At 36.5% G+C, this 23,638-nt stretch overlaps 1 protein-coding gene across 1 annotated transcript in view; it reads left to right on the top strand.

Moving 5' to 3' along the window:
• The window catches only part of RFX6 (regulatory factor X6), a 51,124-nt gene that overhangs the window by 4,423 nt on the left and 23,063 nt on the right, over nucleotides 1-23,638 (top strand). Inside the window, exons 4-6 of the mRNA XM_069599175.1 lie at nucleotides 760-821; nucleotides 13,575-13,652; nucleotides 14,721-14,748. Of these exons, the coding sequence (XP_069455276.1) occupies nucleotides 760-821; nucleotides 13,575-13,652; nucleotides 14,721-14,748 (168 nt within the window). The remainder of the gene's footprint in view (nucleotides 1-759; nucleotides 822-13,574; nucleotides 13,653-14,720; nucleotides 14,749-23,638) is intronic.

Here is a 23,638-nt window from a genome sequence, read left to right as displayed (position 1 = left end):
GACTTCTAACATCCCTTTTAGCTGTAATATTTTACTAGGCCTCCTTATGATAGTAATTCTTAACTGTTTGGGGAGCCATGAAACACTGAGGATGTGATAAAAACTACAGAACCAGTCCTCAAGAAATTGATGCATATTAATACATAAAGTTTGCCATGGAGTCTTTAGAAGATCATGTCTAGATCTCCTAAGATTCACATTAAAACTGCTGTTTTATGCAGAAGAGATTTTTGTTCATTAATCAAGCGCTAATTTTTAGCCAGTTTAGAGGAAAAGAATTTAAAACACTAAAATCTGAAACCACAGAAAAGAAAAAATTTAAAACACTGCTGTGGAGATCTGGTAAGACAAAGAAAATTTCCATGTCCTTTCAGAGCTGGAGATAGATATTTAATTTGGATAAATCTCTGCAAAGAATTACTATAAAGAAACCCAGATCTTCCCACAAAGAAGAAGAATTTGGAAACTTTATTTATATAAATAAAGTAATTGTTCTAGTAATAACATCAAGCAAGAGCACATATGGGTATAATCTGCTTTGGAAATTGAGAAAAGGGCAATGAAACAATATCATCAAAAAAACCCCTCTCTCCCTGTGCAGCCGTGTCATTATGTATCAATATGTGCATGACATTGTTTTTTCCAGACTAACTATTTACTCAAAGCTCAGCATTTGTTTTCTAGAATTAATTGGTCGTGAGAGGCTTGCAATAGAACCACACACCTTGTGAAAACTAAAGTAATTGACTTTCGTTTCAGACAATTCGTCAAAAGTTTCCCCTCTTGACGACTCGGCGACTGGGAACAAGAGGCCATTCAAAGTAAGGCACATGAGTGAGCACATTTCAGATCTGTCCACATGGTACCTTTACATGAGGACTAAGACAGTGTGAAACAAGGATTGTCTTTATCGGTGAATAGAACTAGGTATTCTCTTCTTGATAAAGCAGAGAACTGCTTTACTAACTATTAAGACCTAAAAAGAAAAAAATAAATGGATTGTAGAATAATGTTTAAAAAGCTAAATTTACACAGAAAAATCATTTTTTTCTGGTGAAATAATCTTTTCATTATTTTTATTATTTTCATTAATTTTACGTTATTTATTTAATTTTGGCTCTACAGCATCTTTGCGGCTGCTCGGGCTTTTCTCTAGTTTCAGCGAGTGGGGGCTACTCTGTAGCTGTGGTGCACAGGCTCCTCATTGCGGTGGGTTCACTTGTTGCAGGACACAGACTCGAGGGTGCACGGCTTTCAGGAGTTGTGGTTCCCGGGCTCTAAAGCACAGACTCAGTAGTTGTAGTACACAGGCTGTTGCTCCGTGTCATGTGGGATCTTCTCAGACCAGGAATCGAACTTGTGTCTCCTGCATTGGCAGGCGGACTCTATACCACTGAGCCACCAGGGAAGTCTTCTGGTGGAATAATCTAAATGAATCATTTTTATAACCTCAAAGGCACGGCTGAAGGTGCCAGCATCATGAAAAGGAAATGCACGTGGATACCCAAGTGAATGGGTGGAATCCACACACTTCCAAAGAGCAGGAAGGGGAGGGAGGGATTGAACATGGTCCAGGTTCTTCCTTTGGTTTTCTTTCCCAGATAATAATTTTTTTATATCACCCTCTTTTCCATTCAAGACAAATGGCAGGCACAAATGACTCAGTGGAAATATGAATATAAAATAAGCAGTCACGTTTTCTCTCTGTTGGTAACGTTAGCTTTTATATATCTCTCATGACAATCTTTGCGGAGCCTTCAGTTACGGGTTCCTGTTCATCCGTTATTTCTTTTGTCCACCGTGTTTTTTTCAGTTTTTCCTTTCCTAATGTCTACAAACATATTCAGATCTCTTCTGTGTTGATAAAAATAAAATTATCTCAAACCTGCTATACTCTCCAATATTGCTGTTATTTTTCTTCTCTTTGCTATTTCTTGAGAGTAGCTATCTGTTCACTTACCTTACCACTGATCACATACCTCTGTCTTGTCCATTTCTCGTCCATTACCTGGACAAAAACTCAATGGCTCGTTTTTACTGTTACTGATCTTCTAGGTACGTGTCTAGAGTTTGAATCCACTGATAATGTCCGCTTAAATAAATGCATAAAGCTTCCTCTGTGGCTTTTCTGTCACACCACTATCAAGTCTTTTTCCCTCTTCTGCCACTTATTTTCCAGTTTATCCAGTGTCTCTTTCTGCCCTAACATCTAGTCCAGCATTGTCCAAAAAAAATATAATGCGACCACACATTTAATTCGAAATTTTCTAGAAGCCACGTTAAAAAAGTAAGATGAGACAGATGAGATTGATTTTAATATTTTTTAAGCCAGCATATCCAAAACATGATAATTTGACCATATAAAAATAAAATTATTGATGAGATATTTTACATTCTTTCTTTTCTACCAGTGTTTGAGATCCCATGTGTATTTTATAGCTACACTACATAGCAATTCAGACTAGTCACATTTCAGATGGCTCAGTAATAGACATGTGATTTGTGGCTTTTCTATTGGCTAGCTCAGCCCTAGTCATTTGCCAAAAAAATAGATCCTATTTTATTATGAATTCTCTTGAACCTGTGTCTCTCTCCATTCATACTTCTAAAACCTGACCTTGACCCTGTCTTTCTCCTCTGTTCAGTACAGTTCTCATCTTGACCTTGTGAAGTTCAGATTCAATCTTTTCTCTGTCATCCTCAGACACTTTCACCTGCTCATGACAAGCTTTTCTAACCTTGACATTAAAGGTCCGTTACGATTCGGTGCCAAACCATTTTCTTGCCTTACTATCTGCTCCTCACTTTTAAGCATGAAGCCTGTGCTCTCACCAACTTATTGATCACTTAGCTCCCTTTGCTTCCCTCTCAACTGCCACTGTTTTGTTCATGCTGTCTTCCTCCATGGAAGATCTCCTTTTCCCTAGAAAGGAGTTGAACCCCTACCCATTTAAAAGAATGTCTCCTGAACTGCCTCTTTTGAATCTTTTCTTTGCCTCTTGACATTTTGTAGGCTTTTTCTTTGTACCCTCATAGCAGTTTTTGATACCTATCCTAGTGGGAAATTAACTTATCTCCTCCTCTCAAAAGATAGTGTTTTGAAGATAGAGACTGTCTCGCCCATTCTTGTATTCTTTCTGTGGTCTGCTGTGTAATAGATTGGACTCCCCTGGTGAAAGTGAAAGTTGCTCAGTTGTGTCCGACTCTTTGCAACCCCATGGACTGTACAGTCCATGGAATTCTCCAGGCCAAAATACTGGAATCAGTAGTGTTCTCCTTCTTCAGGGGATCTTCAAGCTAGGGATTGAACCCAGATCTTCCGCATTGTGGGCAGATTCCTTACCAGCTGAGCCACAAGGGAAGCCCAGGACTTCCTTGGTGGATCAGTGGCAAAGAATCCGCTGGCCAATGCAGGAGATGTGGGTTTGATCCCTGGGTTGGGTAGACCCCTCAGAGAAGGAAATAGTGACCCACTTGAGTATTCTTTCTTGGGAAATCCCATGGACAGAGGAGTGTGATGGGCTACAGTTCAAGGGGTAGCAGAAGAGTTGGACACAACTTAGCAACAAAACAAAAACAATATAATAGGTTATCAATTAATATCTATTTCACTGATTCCTATTAATGTTAATAGTATTGTGACCTGAGAAATGAAATGCCAGATTGAAAAAGACAAAATTGGCTCATTCCTTTGAACCAAATCAGCTTTTTTTCAAATTTGAATCAGTTTAACTGGCTAATTTCTACTGAATTTGATTCCTGCTGAACTGTGTAAGGAGATAAAAGATTAAATAGTGTTTGAGGTAAATAGACAGTGGAAAAAGAGGCTAAGCCATGCAGAGAAATCCTCTTCACAGGGTCTACAAGAGGACAAGCAGGCAGGCTGCAGAGAAAGTCGATTAATCCTAGAAGGAGCCTTTAGGATTAGAATGAATCATTAACCTTGTCCATTGTGACAGTGAGGCTCCCGTGTGTAGGTTTATGTTTTAAAACAATATATAGTGACTTCAGGGAGTTTGTTTGGTATCTAACAGCTGATGCCCAAGAGCATAGCATTAAAAATTTGAATTTGTTCCTACTTTGCTGATATGCCATTTGCTTTTTATAAATTGCATATTATACTTTCGGGATTTGATATCATGGGGACATTTTTTCCTATCAGCTAAGTGTGTTGAAAGATATGGCAAGCTATAGAGTTCGTGTATTTTGTCATTGTTCATATTTTGATGTAATTATTCTTAGTGAGATGATTTTCCTGACTTTTTTCATTTCCAAGAAATACTCTTAGACTTTTTTTTAAATCTTAGAAGATAATATATCAAGAGGTAGAGTCACCTAGTGGTTAGGAGTATGAGGTTTAAAGTTGAACAAATCTGAGCTTTAATCCCATATTCCCATATATAACTGGGTGAGTTGTTCAGCTTTTCATCAAGAAATTGGCTATGCCATTTGGTATGAAAATTAAATGAAAAAGTATAGAAATGAATGGAGACGTGAACATGCTTTCAACCTCGCTATCCTTAATAGTAAAGAATTATTATTAATAGTAATATGAAATTAATAATATATTATTCACAGTGCATCCAAAAATCAGCAATGCAATTAAAAGTTATTACTTATCAAGCACTACACACACATGCACACACACACACTCACTCTCTAATCTTTACGATGACAATACAAGATTGGAATTACTGTGTTTTACAAAGGAGGAAACTGCAGTTCAGAGATCACTGACTTGCCCAAGGCCATACAGATTCTATAAAATAGAAATGTTGGCATTTAAATCAAGGTTTATTTGGCTCTAAAGTTTGTGCTTTAACAACTGATAAAATTTCTTCTCTCCAATATGTTATATCAAAGAGTTATATAATTGAACTTTTGAGATTTTGAGGTATACATTTTATTTATTTTTTCTGATATAGCAGTTGTAAATGTTTGTTAATATATTAGACTCTTCTTCAAAGAGCTAACAACATTTCTCAAGCATCAGCATAAGGCATTTAAAATTATTTTATATTTATTTAGAGATATTTTTGTTTTCTATAAAAGCAAATTTGTTTTACGTTCTGCTTTGAATTTTTGTCCAAAATTTCTCTATGTTGGCATATTATCTTTACAATCATCGTTTCTACTGGCTATTTAATATTTCAAAAATTTGCCCTTTATGAAAAATATTTTTATGTGTTTGGAAATGTGAAAAATTGAGGAAACAAATATAAATGAAGAAGTAAGCATGTTATAATTTCTCCCAATTTTACTAGTAATTTTGGAAAACTTTTTCTTGTCATTTGTATAATAGTGCCCAGAATGTACCATCACTAAATATCTATTAAATTATTTCTAACATATGAATAAATTTAGTATTAATTTATTTATAAGTAAATAGTAAACACAGTCTTCCATCCTTCCATTCACTCTCACCATCCCCTTCCTGCCAAGGAAACCAATAATCCCAATGGCAGTTTTGCATGTTCTCAATACCAGTATAAAAAGTGACTTTGCTTTTGAGGTTTTTTCCTCTCTTCTCCTTGATTCACCACCAATGTCAATAATACACCTTGATTTTCTTTCCTGTGCAAAATTTTAAATTTAGATTTTGAATAAATAGAAATGGATCAAAATTCTATAGGTACAAAGAATGTTTAATGAAAAGTAATTTCTGCTTATTTTATATCATGAAAGTATTATTTTGAATGTAATATCTTATGGATTTTTATTGATGTACAAAGCATGGTGCTAAAGAGTTTTAGACAATAGTAAAGTAGAGTACATACTGTCAAAAAACTTTCACTATTAATATTCATGTATTCAGTAAACATTTTACTGTTGTGTCCTGGTGCTGATTAAGCCCTAGAGATACAATGATTAGCAAAAGAGTCTGTGTCCCACCATTGCTCAAAACCGCTCAGCAGAATAAGGGAAAAGACAGGGGAGCCCACTGAGCAGATTTCATGAGACTTCATGCACACAGTAAACTGTTTGATTTGAAGTTACATTTTAATTTCTTGTAGACTTTGATCAGTCAAATCTCGGTTTTCAGACATGACAGATAAAAGCTATTATCTTATTTATTAGTAGTGATTTAGTGGGTTAATAAAACTGATATGGCAGCTGCTCTTATCATAGTAAGTTATTGCAAGGCCCTGAACAGCTTAATCCCATCATTTCCTTATCAGTTATCATTTGTCTAATGTAAACTAACATCAGGGCTACTAGCTCAGTGGGAACATATGTTTCAGGAATTCTATATAATGACAAAATGGAAAAGAAGGTGTAGGTATAAACTGATCATCAAATGAAGGAAAGTATTGGACACAAAGTAAATATTTTAGTACTAAAAAGAGGAGCAATAATTTCATTTGTCCTATTAAAATATAACACACTCACTTGAAAATGTGGACATAAAAATTAATGAATAATTTTTCTTCATTCCTAAAATGTAAATGATGTCTGTCACCTGTTACAAGGCAAAGGACAGTTGATGCTAATGAATGAACACAATTTCGTTAATCACAAGGGCTACTAGTATTATGCAAATGTTTTATTAGCTAACTTCGGTAATCATATCCAGGATTCTTAAGCAGTTATCATATATCTTTCAGGATAAAAATGGATAAAAATCATATAGGGAGAAAGAACTGTGAAATATTTGGAAATAGAGTAACCTACAGCATAGGCATTGTCTATTGGTATATAAATTTAAAAAACTACTTATCCCATAGTGAGGCAAACCTCACTTTTTAATTCAACATTTACCTGTATATATTCTTATTATGCGAGAATATTTCTGGCAAATATTTCCTAGCAAGATTTATTTTAGGGTAATATTTTAACAACAAATACTGGTATAAAATGTTGCAAGTGAGATGAAAAAAATTCACATATACTTTGTTTGAAATTACTCTCCCCTGTTTTATGAGTTTTATCTTCAGCTATTAGGAAGACAGAGAGCTGCTCAATTATCTCTCTCAAAGACACTAAATCATCACTCAAATGATAACATGTTCCTAGTCAGACTAAAAGGAAGATTAAAGGGGAAAGATTATTTTACTGGCACTGGAAGAAACTGGATATGAAGTGTGCTAAAGCATTACAATGGTCATTGCAAAATATTGAGATTTATATTTCTAGCAATTTCTAGTCTTTTCACCTAAATATACTGACTGCCATGTCCTTTATATACATTGTTCAGGTATACAACTTTTGTTCAACTCCAATATTTTACCAGTAACCTGAAAAGGCACAGTCTCAGAAAGCAGTTATTGAAAACTATTGGCTTTAAGAAAATGTGTGTTTTATCAGTTTCTAGATTTCTAGCAGAACACATTGACTGGTCCAATAAATGAGGATTTTTCTAAGGGGGAATACAATGAAGGGAAAGATACAATTCCCTTCCTCTAAATCTTATTGGTTAGTAGGAGAGATAAGCTGTGTGTACATATACCAATAGTATGAGATACAAAGCTACATGGGATAACTGACCAAGAGTTTGAAGGACAGAGAAATTAATTTTACCTAAGATACCATGCAAAACTTCGTTGAATCATGTATAACAACTGAGGACATGTAGGAAGAAGGGCATTCCCAGAGAAGAGGCTCAGCAAGATAAAAGCATGAAGGGAGGAAAGCACACATTGTTTATGGAAAGCAAGGAACTCAGAAAGAGATAAATTCTCTTTATTATTTTTCAGTATAAATAGTTACCACATATTAAGCAACTATTACATGTAAAGAACTTAACATATACTTCACCTTGAATTTCCACAGCAGCCTGCAAGTAAAGTAATATTTATTTTACTTTACTTTATATGTAAACTATATATTCAATAAATGTAATACTTTATTATTATTATTATTATTATTCACAAGAGTGAAAGTGAAGTCGCTCAGTTGTGTCTGACTCTTTGCGACCCCATGGACTGTAGCCTACCAGGCTCCTCCATCCATGGGATCTTCCAGGCAAGAATACTAGAGTGGGTTGCCATTTCCTTCTCCAGGAGATCTTCCCGACCCAGGGATTGAACTCAGGTCTCCCTAAATCATTCAGTACTTGTGGTAGAGTTAAAGGAAATAGTCAATTTCCTCACATCACATTAGACAAGAGATTTTAAAATCTCTATCAAATTTTAAATTGTGCTATGTTTAAGTGTATGATACTATATGCATGCCCTTTATTAACAAATTCTTGTTTTTAACATTTTCTTTATGACATACTGTTATTTTTAACTTTTTTCATGTGATAAATTTATTTATTCAATAAGTATTTATTGATTTCCCTTTATAGGGAGCTTATATTCTAGAGGGTATGTTTGTTTACATATAGAATTTCAAATATGAAACATTCAGACCAACGGTATTGTTCTTAATGATTTAAGTTAGCTATTAATTCTTAATGATTAATGCTGAAGTTGGAGAGGGAATGTGTCTGCTAAGTGCAAGCATGTTTGAACTATATTTCATCTAAGAATTTCTAATTATAAATTAAATTAAGATGCAGTGTAATTTTGTATCATGAGTATGGAGGGAACATGGTCTCACAGAGAGTGCTCTGTGGAGCTTCGGGTTTGAATATTGTCTTCAAACTCATAATCTTTCACACAACTTATTCAAAAAAATCACATAACCTTTTTGAACTTTGCTTTGAAATGGAAATATTACTTTACTAGCAGGCTGCTGTGGAATTTCGAGGTGAAATATAGGTAAAATTCTTTACATGTAATAGTTGCTCAATAAGTGGTAACTGTTTATACTAGTATTGACTATCACCTGCTTCAGTTTTAACACATATTAATTTGCAATTCTTTCTTTGCATGCTTCGCCCCACCCCACAAGACTACCCACTCCCCCAGGGCAGAAACCCTCATCAGTCTCTATTTGAATCCTTAGCTCCTAGCACACAGTGAGCCTTGGATGCATGTTTGAAAGAAAGAGTGTTCACTCTTTCACTAGTTCCTTGTTGGCCAGCATATTTATAAGGTTGTGCTCATGTAACATGCTCAAGTACATCAACATGTCTCAATTATGAGACATTGCTAATGAGAAAAGGGCTGGCTGCTTCTCCCTTGTAGAGTGGAAAATTGCTGACCAATTACCTTCTTCAGGTGTCAATGTGTATCTGGTTGATGGTATCATTTATATGTGCCCTATGAATAAAATACATTACTTAAAAGATTTTTTTTCAGATATAATATCTTGATTCTCATTGTAGGTGGAGGTATTAAATACTTCTATTTTTAAAGATGTGTGTGTGCATAGTTGCTCAGTTGTGTCCGACTCTTTGCGACCCCATGGGCTGTAGTGAGCCAGGCTCCTCTGTCCATGGGGATTCTCCAGGCAAGAATACTGGAGTGAGTTGCCATGCCCTCCTCCAGGAAATCTTCCTGACCCAGGTCTCCCGCATTGCAGGTGGATTCTTTACCGTCTGAGCAACCAGGGAAACCCAGAATAAAGATATTCTGCCTTAATGATGAGAAGGGAGGAAGCGAAAATAATAGCTGTTTTATAAAAATGAGGAACAAATGAATTGTGTAATAAAAATATTCTTTCCTTAAAAATCTGAAGTAAAAAAAGAAACACAAATCCGTTACTCAGTATTTTGGGGGGTCCTAAAGGATGTTGCGATTTTTACAAAAAGTGATCATCAAGTGATATTTTTAAATGAAAGTAAAGTTTGCCTAAGGGTTTTTCAGTGTGGTTGCTGCTCTGTGACTGGCAGGCAGCCTGGCTCAGGAAGCCATGAACCACGATGAAATTCAGAAACGTATAGGTTCCTGGTTGATCATCCATGTCTGGTTTTTAATCATTGTGTTGACAGCTCACACGGTGGTCAGGATACAGTGTGCCATCCAATATTTGCTGAACTCATGGTTATCCCTTTGATTTGTCTTACAAATGTTGTCTACCACATGTGAAGGCAAGTAGTTCCTTCTCAGTTTACATGGCAAACATTTCATCATGGTGTAATATTACTTACATGTTGAAAAAAGGATTATAGATGCGAAACAAGAAGATCAAATTATATAAAAGAATGAGTGCTGAGTACTAAGTTGCTTCCGTCATGTCTGATTCTTTGTGACCCTATGGACTGTAGCATGCCAGGTTCCCCGTCCATGGGATTCTCTAAGCAAGAATACTAACTAGAGTGGGTTGCTATGCTCTTCCCCAGGGCATCTTCCCAACCCAGGGACTGAACCCATGTCTCTTAGCCTCCTGCATTGACAGGGGGATTTTCTTTTTACCCCTAGCACCACCTGGAAGATCAATCAGCTTTTAAAGCAATGCTTACCATGTATTGCTTCAGACAGTGGCTACAATGATGTTTGTATTAATTCATTTTTATTTGGAGTATAATTGATTTACAATGCTGTGTTAGTGAAGTTATTTGGTTTTTTTTTTGTTTTTTTTTAAAATTTATTTTTTTTTTTAATTTTAAAATCTTTAATTCTTACATGCGTTCCCAAACATGACCCCCCCCCCCGCCTCCCTCCCCACAACATCTCTCTGGGTCATCCCCATGCACCAGCCCCAAGCATGCTGCACCCTACGTCAGACATGGACTGGCGATTCAGTTCTTACATGATAGTATACATGTTAGAATTCCCATTCTCCCAAATCATCCCACCCTCTCCCTCTCCCTCTGAGTCCAAAGGGAACCCTCCTACACTGTTGGTGGGAATGCACACTAGTACAGCCACTATGGAGAACAGTGTGGAGATTCCTTAAAAAATTGCAAATAGAACTACCTTATGACCCAGCAATCCCACTGCTGGGCATACACACCGAGGAAACCAGAATTGAAAGAGACACATGTACCCCAATGTTCATCGCAGCACTGTTTATAATAGCCAGGACATGGAAACAACCTAGATGTCCATCAGCAGATGAATGGATAAGAAAGCTGTGGTACATATACACAATGGAGTATTACTCAGCCGTTAAAAAGAATTCATTTGAATCAGTTCTGATGAGATGGATGAAACTGGAGCCAATTATACAGAGTGAAGTAAGCCAGAAAGAAAAACACCAATACAGTATACTAACACATATATATGGAATTTAGGAAGATGGCAATGACGACCCTGTATGCAAGACAGGAATAAAGACACAGATGTGTATAGTGAAGTTATTTGAACTGTGGCATCTATAGAGCAAAGAGCAAGCTTTGCAAAAGATCATGAAATTGCCGTTTATTTTCACTGTAATAGTTTCTCTTGTTCTCAGGCATTTCTTGCTTTATTTAACCCAATACAAAGTCATTTTCTTTTGGTATCTTAGTTCTAAAACCTAATAAAAGAAAAATAGTTATAATTATTTCAGACTTATGTTCACTAACTAATCATAATATGCTTGGCCAAATGTCATCTAAATATGTCCATTTGTTATGGTTTTTAGGTATTTACCTTATCATTTTCTATTACTATAGCTGCTTTTGGTAATGTCTTTATCTATGATTTAAATAGTTTTCTTCTTTTAGCTTCTAATTAGAGACAAATAAACTCAAAATTTTGGAGTTTTCTCAAAATTTCCTTCATTTCTCTCTTTGTCTCAATATACCATAGCAGTGCTTTTCCCTTATCTACCAGAGGGTTATTTTTTTACTGTAAAAGTGGAGCTTATTCTCTTTAGGTTAATAGACTGCTTTCGGTTTTCTGCCAAAACTGAAGGCTTGAAAACTTATACCAAGTCTGCTACATTCCTAAAATATCTTCCCTACCTTGATCAAATAGAACAGCTCTTTCTGAAGCATTTCTTATTATAATTGTGTAATTTTTTTTCATATTTAGAAACGCTTTCTTTTCCATCTCAAATGGCCCAGTGTCATTAGAGGCATCTTCTCTACCACTATACTGCCAGAAACCTGACGGGTGAGAAGCCATCTCTGGGACTCACACTCACAGAGGGCTCTGTTTCTGCCCTCTTTCAGCTGGTCTCCTCAGGAGACAAGGAAGTCACAGCCCGTATGGATGTGCCCACCTGGAGACTACATGCTCCCTCCAGCCCACATTTTAAGTCCATGGGGCCCAAGAACTCCAAACGGCCTCAGGCCTGCCTCTGGGCCTATGCAGGCCTCTTCCCTCATCCATCCTCAAGAGACAGAGACCTGCTAGGCGGCTCGGGGGCAGCTGTTCAGGTGTGTGTGAGGGTGGATCTTGGATGTGGAGGCTGGAGTGGTCTCGAGCAGCCCCTCACAGGGAGCAGAGGAGCAGAGGCTGGGGAGAGGAGTGAGGTGGGGATGGCTCTTCTCACACCACCATGTTTCCTTGTGGAACTTCAGGAGGCCAGGCATTCTAAGCTCAGACCTACCTGCCAGATCATTATGGCGGTATGCTGTCACGACAGGAGGACAGGAACATTTTGTTTCACAGTGTGTTCACACGACTTAATTAGGTATAAGGCCTGTGGGCCCCCATTTGTACTCTTGTCCTGAGACTTGAAAACATTTAGGGTCAGAGTTGCTCTGCCAAGTCCCTTCTTTATTATTGAGGTCAGCAAAGGGGCCTTGAAGCATAGATCCTCCATTGTCTTCTCCACTTTAAACTCAGATGGCGATGCTAAGAAACGAACTTTTAAATATGATTACACTGAAGTCTACTGGAAGCCCCCTTATCTTTTTCTTTCATTCTTTCCCTGATTTTAGATGAGTGCAAATTGAAATGGTAGATAACCAAATATTTAATGGTGCTGCATGGTAGGCAGAGAAGGGAGGGAAAGTGAAGGCAGAAATTAGCAGACTTTGGCCAGCCTCACTAAATACCCACTGTCCACCTGGTGTTTGTGTCCCCTGTGTAGCATTTGTACTTGAGTGTGAAGTAAGTTGGGATTCTGCAGTTGAGGAGAATGAGGTACAACTTGAGATTCCACGGGATGCTGCATTGGCCCGTGTCTCACTCCATAGAGACACTGATAGCAAATTGTTCGTTACATTCCACATTTCATATTTCCACTGATTCACCACATAGTTGTTTTCTCCCCACTGTTGCATAAAAACTTGAAGTGAAAATGACAGTGAATTGGGTTTTTCACTCCTCCTGAGGAAAATAACTTTTAAAGGGTCATATGCTTTGTACATATTCTTATACATGACATCATTGTCTCCCCCACACATAAAGTCACATTCTTCTCCATTCAATAGATGTACTACGAAGAAGACCTACCGTTTTCTGTTTCAATTGACCACATTCAAATTGAACCAAGCAATTTGTTGATAGATACACTGGATATACTTAGAGCCAGTGTCTACATTTACAAATTTAAGTGCCTATAGTTAAATGCCTACAATTACATTTTTTTTTTCTTTTTCTGGCTTTTGAGACCTAATTTTTTAGAGGTTTGAAAGGGATTGGCAGTAGGTGATTTTCCTTCTTTTTCAAGCTTAGAGCCAGAAATATGACCATAAGTAGGCTTAGTTACTGTTAAAGAAGGATTAAACACATTAAGATGTTACTTGAAAAAAGTCAGGAAAGGAAGATGATGATCAAGGGACTGCAGTTCTCACCTGTGATTCACTTCAATTCTACTTTAGTTTTCCACTTCAAGAAACTATATTAACACAGAGCTGGTTCTTGTTCCAGGTATCATTATTATGGGATTGGCATCAAAGAGAGTAGTGCATATTACCATTCCGTTTATTCTGGAAAAGGCCTGACAAGGTAGAGTCCTGCTATCTTCAAGACAAGTTCTCTGAATGTCTTTAAATAATATATATCAAATAAAATGACTTGCTAATTTTGCTTATTGAAATGTTTTCCTTTCAGCATCAGACCTTAATTTTAACTTTGTATGGACACTTACAATGACTGGGCAATTTATATAATTTGCAGTCATTAATGAGAAATTAATGGTGAGCCAGGTGTCCCAGAGAGATGTAAAAAAGAAACCAGGGAAGCAGAATTGCTTTTAAATTAATATTTGCTTCTAAGGCTAAATTGATTTTCAAGCTAGATTCAATAAAATAAAGGCAGAAAATGTATTTTTTTCTATGTGATAACCTGCTTTAAAGATGCTTTGGCCAGTATCTTATGAGAATGAAAAGCTTATTCATCTCTAGTCACATATGCTCTGATATATCAGCTTACTTTAGTATGATAAGGCTTCTGACCCCAGCTACTGAGTCTCTGTGAAGGAAAAAATACAAATGAATATAAAGAACATGTTGCTCTAATCTGCCATCAACTCTCAGGAGGATATTATTGACAAGTAAGGTGGCATCCAATGAAACCAGTGATAATATGCAATTATTATTTTTTTAAAATTAGAACTCCAAATGATTAAATCTGCATCTGAAATTTCTTTATGGTTTGATTTACCAATAACTGCTCTAACTCTCAAAAGAATGATTTATTTTTTAAAGTAAGGTATCTTATGGAAAAACAAATAAGTTCAGTCACCTGAGTCATACTAAGATGAACTCAGATACTATAGAGAACTTAATGGCAGCTTATTAACCACTGCTTGTTGTGAAGTGAAAATACAGGTTAGAACACACAAATGCTTCATATTGTGTGCCTTCATTGTCTCAACTCTTACCTGACTGCTCAACATCCTTTATTCTACTTTCCCTTAGAGGCTTGGGTCCCTTTGAAAATCAAACACATTTCTCTAGATTTATTTCACTAGTCGTGGTATAAAGTTACTACTTTTGTAGGTCCTCTGCATTTCCTTGATAGCTCTAACTGTATGTGTATTTTTAGTTACTGAAAAATATTCTTATTTTTAAGGTTTTCTGGAAGCAAGCTGAAGAATGAGGTAAGAATTATTTTCATTTACATTGTATATTGCTATAACATGTATTACAATCTTAACAACAGGGTTATTCATCCTTATTGGCAAATATAGAAATAAATGTTATTTATGAAGAGTCCCTTGAATGGCTGAGCACTTCAGACAGAGTTAAATTAGATTTGGGGCAACTAACGATTCTTTACATGGACCTACTGAACCTCCAATTAACCTAACAGGGGGAATTTTTCAATTATTCTCATCTAATATTAGATACTAGAAAGAGTATTCTTTTAAAGACCACCGTTGATCCAAGAAATTTTTATTTAAATTTTAAAAAGCCTAAAGCTGAGGATATGGAAAAAACTGGTATTTGGAGTATATATACCTATTTAGACAAAACCTTTAGTAGTAGTTAAGAACCCAAATGTTATGCTGTGATGTTTTGCCATGTGTGTGTGTGATGCTGCTGCTCTGTTCTGCACTGGGAGTGATGGCAGGGTGTGGCAGAGGTGGGAGCCCAGGAGAAAGGGCCCAGCACACACACAGCACACACTTTCTCACCCAACACACACTTTCTCTGTAGACTCCCCTCCCCCTTCTCACTCCCAACCAAAGGACAGGTCAACAAACTGACTTTATCTAAATGACTTAAACTACCATTAGAGACTGCATGGCTAATTAGGCACATGATCAGGTCTTCATTATCCTCAAGTTAACTAATCATTAAAGGAGGTGCCACAGAACCCGGGCCCATGGCAATGTGTTGTGTGGTCCATCTGGACCTGAGGGAAATTGTAACTCCATTAGTTTGGTGAAATGATGCAAGCATATTAAGAAATAATATAAAAACCCCCCAATCTTCTGAAATGACCAATTTCTTCCCACAAGTGCTTTTAATACAGTTAATGGCTAATTACATAATAAAATCCTCCAGATTGCTTTTTTTATCAATGAAATAATAGCTCTTTATTAGATAAACAGTTGTGAAAGTACAAAAATATTGACTTAGAAATACACTTCAGTTGACTGAAGTTTATGTCAATAGGGAGTTTAAATCATTTCTCTCAGGTGTTCTTTCTACTGTTTTGAAGAGCTGGTGGTACCATCAGTCCATTAGCTGGTACAGCATGCAGGTGGCAAGCCTTGCTTTATCGAGTAAAAGAAAATTTTTTCTCATGTCTACTTCTTCCCCCTTAGAAGAGCACAATAAAAACTCGGGTATAGATTTTGTTAATAAAGTAAAAATAATTTTTCGATTAGGCTATCCAGCCCATTTTTCTAACCTGAAGCAATAATAGAGTATAATTATTGTGATTATTATATAAATGAACACAGTTAAGGGCCATCGAAAAGCTTGAAAATATTCTTTTTGTTGTTCAGTCACTAAGTCATGTCTGACTTTTTGTGACCCCATGGACTGCCAGCATGCCAGGCTTCCCTGTCCCTCACTATCTCCTGGAGCTTGCTCAAACTCATGTTTATTGAGTCAGTGATGTCATCCAACCATCTCATCCTCTGTTGCCCCCTTCTCCTCTTGCCCTCAATCTTTCCCAGCATCAGGGTCTTTCCCAATGAGTCTAAATACTTTTTAAAAATTATGATAAGATGCTTGTTTAACAAAGTTGAAATTTTAAAAAATTGTTTTGTATTTGGAGTGACCAGCCATCAGTTTGCTCAGGATGTGAAACTTTCAGTGCAAATCTTTATATCCTTCAGGTCATTTAAGCATTAAGAATGGTGAGATAGGGAAAATAGGTAATAATATTACCAATTTACAGCTAAGGAAACTGTGATGTATTTGTTTTCTTACAAATTCAAAATGAAATTCTATTTTTTAAACCCATGGTTGAAATGTTAATTGATAGATATGTGGTTTTATAGGTATGTGGGAACAAAATTGTGAATGGATAAGTTTAATCCTATATAGTGTAGCAGAAAAACGTACCTTGAGCAAGTAATCATAACTAATTATAAAGAGTGTCTTGAGAGTTAACCTGGTATAAGTGATTCAGGACATTTCCCACAGGAAGTAACATTTAAAGATAGAACTGAGATAAGTAGGATTTGGAGGAGGAGGAGGAGAGGAGTGGTCCAGACAGATGGAACATGGATTAGGATTTCTCAGCCTTAGTACCACTGACATTTTAGGCCAGATAATTCTGTGTAGTGGGAGATGTCCTGTGCATTTGTAGGATATTTCAACATCACAGAGTCTCTGGTTTCTATCCATCAGATCCAATAGCTCTCCCTCCACCTCACTGTAAAAACCAAAAATGACTCTGATGTTGCCAAATATTAAAAACCAGCAAACAGGAAGGCAAACAAAAGGAGCATCATGCTATAGATACATGGTTAGTCTGGATAAGAAAATATCCAAATAAGGATAAAAGCCCAAAGGATGGAGAGAAATGACTGATTTTAGCCTGGAAGTACTGGAAGACAAGCAGGTAGAAAGAATAGAAAGACGAAGGGCTCAGTTTCGAACTTGCTATATATGATGTTGTGTCCGACTCTTTGTGACCCCATGGACTGCAGCCCGCCAGGCTCCTCTGTCCATAGAATTCTCCAGGCAAGAATATTGAAGTGGGTAGCCATTCCCTTCTCCAGGGGATTTTCCCAACCTAGGGAATGAACCCAAATCTCCTGCATTGCAAGCAGATTCTTTACTGTCTGAGCCACCAGGAAGCCACCAAGGAAAAGACCCTGATCCTGAGAAAGACTGAGGGTGAGAGGAGGAGAGGATGACAGAGGATGAGATGGTTGTATAGCACCAGCAACTCAACAAACATGAGTTTGAGCCAACTCTGAGTGATAGTGAAGAACAGGGAAGTCTGATTTGCTGCAGTCTGTGGGGTTACAAAGAGCTGGACATGACTTAGTGGCTGAACAACAACAAATATTTGATGTGTTTATAAAATATCCAGTGTATACTTGAAGTGAGCAGTTGGATATACATGACTGGATGAGAGGAAGATTGAACTGTGGTTCTAACGTTGATAAAACATAGTAAAGAGTAGAGACTGAAGATGTGAAAGAGAGTTGAGAGTACAGGGTCACTGAAGAGATGGGCAAGGAAGGGCTTTGGAGTGGAGGAAGTGGCCCTAGAGAGAAGGACATTTATTTCATTAAAACTGGAAAGAGGAATGGGTTAGTTCAGATGAAGTGGGTTTGTGGATTTTGTGGCAGGAAATTGAGGGAGATTGGTGGTTTTGGTTTCCTCTCTGAGGTATCAGCAGTCAGGTCATTTTCTGTGAGTGAAATCTTGGTAGAGGGTAGTAGAAGTCTGAAGAACTTTGAAGTCTCAGCTCTTCTCAGTCAGGATTTCCAGAGAGAATGTAGTCTTAATGCCCCAAGACATCCATTGTATGTAGGGAATGAGCTCTTTTATGCAACTGAAATTATACTAGCCAAGTGCTTTCCTTGGGAGAACTGAGAAAATGGTCATTCAAATTGTTTTCTTACAGAACTTTTCTCACAGATTCCCTGTTGAGAGAGGTGGGAACAGTCTCTGGGGAAGACAGGAAAGGTAGAACATTGTAAAATGTAAATTTCAGGAAACAGCAGAAATGCAAAATATTTGGGAGTAGTCAAAAGAAAAGGCATCCCTGGTGGCTCAGATGGTAAAGAATCTGCCTGCAAAGCAGGAGACCCAGGTTCAATCCCTGGGTTGGGAAGATCCTCTGAAAAAGGGAATGGCTACCCTGTGTCAATTCTTCCTTAAATTTAGACATTTAATACTCTATTTAAAAATTTGAGAGGGAGGTGGGAGGGGGCTTCAGGATGGGGAACACGTGTACACCCGTGGTGGATTCATGTTGATGTATGGCAAAACCAATACAGTATTGTAAAGTAATTAGCCTCCAATTAAAATAAATAAATTGATATTAAAAAATTTGAATGAGCAGTTATTTTGGGAAATTAACTTGATCTAAAAGGATATATGGGGTTTCCCAGGTTGCTCAGTGGTAAAGAATCCACCTGCCAATGCAGGAGACACAGGGACATGCGTTCGATGCCTGGATGGGAAGATTCCTGGCAGTACGAAATGGCAACTCATTGTAGTGTTCTTGTCTGGGGAATTCCATGGACAAAGCAGCCTGGCAGCCTACAGTCCATGTGGTCACGATGAGTGTGACACGACTCAGTGACTGAGCATGCACGCATGCACAAAGGATATGCAGGAAGTAATAGTTGAGAGAAGTATAAAGAAGAAGAATCAAAGGAGACTTGCCTGGCAGATATCAAAATTATGACAGTATTATACTGACTCAAATGTAGGTAGAACAAATCTACAGTAGAGATTAGATACCTGAAAAAAGGCCCAAGTGTATGTAATAATTTAGTGTGTGAGAAAGGTCACATTATACCCAATGAAGGAAGAAGTATTTTTCAATGAATTGTCGTAATTCCTTTACGGAAAAAGAGAGAGTACCAAATAAATAAATAAAATTCTTCAGGGCATGATGTTAGAAAAATGGTCTACTTTGAAAAAAAAATTCTAAAGCTTATATCTTTATGAAGTTCATATATGTTATTAAATACAAAAATAATAATTAGAAGGAACTATATCTACCTCATTTCTGAAGGGGGAATAACCTTTTAAGCATGAAAACAATTTAAGAAATTTCAAAGGGAAAAAAATGAAAACATGAAAATGAAAAATTATTTAAATCAAAGTATCATATACAAAATCTGAAGTCAACAAAAGACAATGGGAAGATATTAGTCCATTGTCACATGCAAATATGACAATAGGATATCTCTACTACACGAAGAAATACTATCAATTTATTTTAAAAAATAGGAGGACCTCAATAACAGTTTTTTAAAAAGACATGAATAGACAAAACACACGAGGAAGAAAAGGCCAATAAATGCATGAAAATGAACTACCAAATAAATTTAAATTAATATTTTAAATAATGAAATTATCAAATATAAAAATTATTATTAAGCTGGTAAAAGTATGGTGAGATAAGCTCTTTCACATCCTGCTGGTGAAGACAGAACACATTTTCTGGAAGATCTTTGCAAGATCCATGTTCAAATCTTAAGTGTTCATACTCTTTCTCCCACTAATTTCACCTTTGTATGAATCTCACTTAAAGAAATAGTAGAAAATGCAAACAAAATATTATGTACAAAATTGTTATTAACTATGGTATGAAACATATCAATCTAAATGACTAATAATAAAAAATGGTCACATAATTTGTAAGACTTTTATAGGACTGAATATCATATCATTTATTAAAGACTTTTAATGACATGGAGGAGTGTTAGGAAGAAAAACAGGATGCAAAGACAAATATATGTTTATATGGCTTCAAATATGTAAAATGTATAACATAAATTTAGATATATATCATATATAAGTGATAGAGGATTAATATCTACATATACTGTGCTATGCAGTATGGCAGCCACTAGCCACAAATGACTATTACTTACATAAAATAAAATATTCACTTTCTTTGTCACATTATTTACATTTCAAGTGCTGGCTAGTGAATATTGTATTTGAACAGTGCAGATAATAGAACATTTTCCCCATCCCAGAAAGTTCTATCAGATGGCACTATTTTAGAGTGTGTTCAACTCAATAATAAAAATTGTCTGAGCCACAAGAGGAGCCCAATAAAAAGACCACCCAATAGAAATACAGTAAAGTATATGAACAGGCAAGTCACCAAGATGAAAAAGAATGCCATACACGGCGTTGGTGCTCACGGTGCCTGTTCTGATTGACCAGGTTATATAATGTGTGTGTGCATGCGTGCTAAGTTGCTTCAGCCGTGTCTGACTCTGTGTGACCCCATGGACTGAAGCCCGCCAGGCTCCTCTGTTCCTGGGATTCTCCAGGCAAGAATACTGGAGTGGGTTGCCTTGCCCTTCCTCAGGGGATCTTCCTGACCCAAGGATTGAACCTGTGTTTCCTACAGCTCCTGCACTGCAAGCAGACTCTTTACCACTGAGCCACTGGGGAAGCCCTCTATAATGCGTAGTCAATAAATATTTTGAATACCACCCTGCCAATAAATATATCTATTTTTAAATCAAGAAAATTAACATTAAAATCTTAATGAGTAATCATTTTACTATTACTGAACTAGCAGCAATTAAAACTATTAAAATATAGCCTTGTTAAGAATGGGAGCTAAGAAGCTTTTCTAAATGGTAGAAGGGGCAATACCTAATAAAACAGAAATTCACACACATTATGACTGCCTTCCTAGAGAAACCTTCACACCATGTACAAGAAGGCATGTATGTGGATGTTCATTGCAGTATTGTTTATAATTTCAGAATATCAAAAAATACAATTCCATTATGATATAGTAGGAAAATAAAATATTATATATTTAGGAAAATTCTACACTGCTTTGGAAATGAGTGAACTATAGCCTTAAGAATCAAATTAGGTTCATCTCAAACACTTAAAGTTGTGTGCAAAAATCTCATTGAATGTAGAAAAATACATACTATATGGTACCAGTTTTAAAGCAATAGTATATGTTATTTAAAAGCATTTACATATGAGGTAAATTTCCAAAGGTTTGTATAGTAATGATATAAACCAAATCCAGAACATTAATTATTCCTTATGAGGGGGATGGGAATGAAATTAGAGAGGGAGACAGAGGCCACATTAGTATTTCAAATGTCTGATGTCTCAAGACAGTAAGTATGAGTATTTATTACTTTTTATATATACCTTCTTTTAAGTTTTAAATGGCTCATAATATAAAAGCAAACAAAATCAATGGCAACAAAAGCAAAACAAAACATGGAGAGGAAATTAAGAGCGATTATCAACCAGCAGCATGAATTTTTATTGTTTAAAATGTTTTATTCATAAATATAGTGATTCACATTTCAAAAATACCTTAGAGAAAGTCTCAGAACCCTCTAATTGCTAGGAATAAACAAGCAAATGAAACCTAGCTTTAACACTTTGTCCTGGTCAAAGAAAACTTTTCCTATGAGTCTTCGAGCGTGGGTCCAATTTTGTTTTCAGTGGTTCTGGTAATGAAGTTGCCATTATTTTCTAAGGAATAGTCCCTTGATTTCATATACTATTTTAACCAGGAAGTTTCCCTGATAGCCTTCTCCTTAATATCAACCGTTCATGACCAGTTTAACAACTTTGTACCAAGATAAATAGCAAATCCTCCCTCCTTGGTATATGCTTTTCAAATATTTGTAGACTGTTATCATGTTCTCTTTTAGTCATCACTTAACCAAACTGTGCAGCTTAAATCCTTTAATCTTTCCTCATAAATCAGACCCTCTTACTTCTAATCATATTGTTTCTTTTCTGTAGGTTCCTTCTTGTTTTCTTTTGGAAATAAGATTCCTAATCGTTCAAGAGTAGTGAAGTCATCAGTTGAGAGAAAAAAAAGAAAAAGAAACAGACCTCCATAGCTGGTCTAAGATTTGGCACCTCGTTTACTGCAATTAAAATAACCTCCTAGTGGAATGAAAATGAACATCTAATTTTTCCCAGTTTATCAATCTCTCCTTTCTTTTTGTGTTATAGGTTCTAGACAGAATATTATCATTTGATTTATACCAGCTTTGTACACATTTGTTAACATATCCAGGCAAATTTAATTTTTGACTTTTTTTCTTTAGTCACTCTTTCCCCTGTTGATGTTCCATATGTGTTGCCAGCTTCTATCACAAAACTATTATTTATCAACATGAGAATTTTAAATAATAGTTAAAAGACATATACTCTAATATGTGTTTCCATAGCACTCTAACATTTTTATTGGGAAATGTATTATTGTAACACAGGCACACACACGGGGTTTTTAAAATAAGCCTAAGATAAAAACTCATGACCTACCTCACTGTTTAAAAGAGAAAAGTCCTCTTTGTGCCCTCACCACAATCACTTCCGGTCCCTACCAAACATTACTGCTCACAGAATTTGGTGCTAATTACTCCTTTGTCATTCATTAAAGTTTATCACTTATGAATGTATACCATCAATATTAAACAATGTAGTGATGATTGTACTTAGTACCATCTTTTGAAATGATTAAAATAGTAAATATTATATACTGTTTATCATTGTCCAATTTGTTATCACCAATGCATTATTTATTATTGGCCCTACATAAAAATGGATTCACTTTTTCTATGACTTTCTGGCTTCATTCAACATTAGGTTTTATAATTCATCAATGTTAATATCTGTAGGCGTTCTCCACAAACGAAACCAACAATCAGTTGCGACCTATGAGTGTGTGCGTCATCTGACCCTTTGCAACCCTGAGGACTGTAGCCCGCTAGGCTCTTCTGTCCATGGGATTTCCTAGGCAAGAATATTGAAGTGGGTTGCCATTTCCTCCACCAGGGCATCTTCCCGACCCAGGGATCCAACCTGCGTCTCCTACATCTCCTAACAGTGCTAAAGGCAGATTCTTTAACACCGAGCCATCTGGGAAGGCCTTGCTAAGGCTCTGGTTCCGTCATGACTTACGTATTCTTACTCTCTATGTGTGGGTTTCTTGTGCGTACATTAGAATTACAGTATTATATGTTGCTTAGTTGTCACTTTTTCTGACTTTCGGAAAACTACCAGAGGATGCTTCGTGGCTTAGTCGTGACTGACTCTTTGCAACCCTTTGGACTGTGGCCATCAGGCTCCTCTGTTCATGGGATTTTCCAGGCAGGAATACTGGAGTAGGTTGCTATTTGCTTCTCCAGCCTTTGAAGGGTGTTTTCCAAAATATTCAAAATAAAACAAGTACCTGAATTTGGCAGAAGGAGGGAGGTTGAGATGGGAAAATCCTGAGTACTAGTTTGGGAATCTGAAGAGTTAGGCTTCAATCACAATTTTACCACTAATTATCTCTGAGGCATAATAATTAAAACTTCTTACCATCTCATAATCCATAAATGA

This window comes from Ovis canadensis, chromosome 8 (assembly GCF_042477335.2).
Source record: "Ovis canadensis isolate MfBH-ARS-UI-01 breed Bighorn chromosome 8, ARS-UI_OviCan_v2, whole genome shotgun sequence".
NCBI lineage: Eukaryota > Metazoa > Chordata > Mammalia > Artiodactyla > Bovidae > Ovis > Ovis canadensis.
Note: the sequence above shows the minus strand (reverse complement) of the source record. Positions and strands in the feature narration are given on the sequence as shown.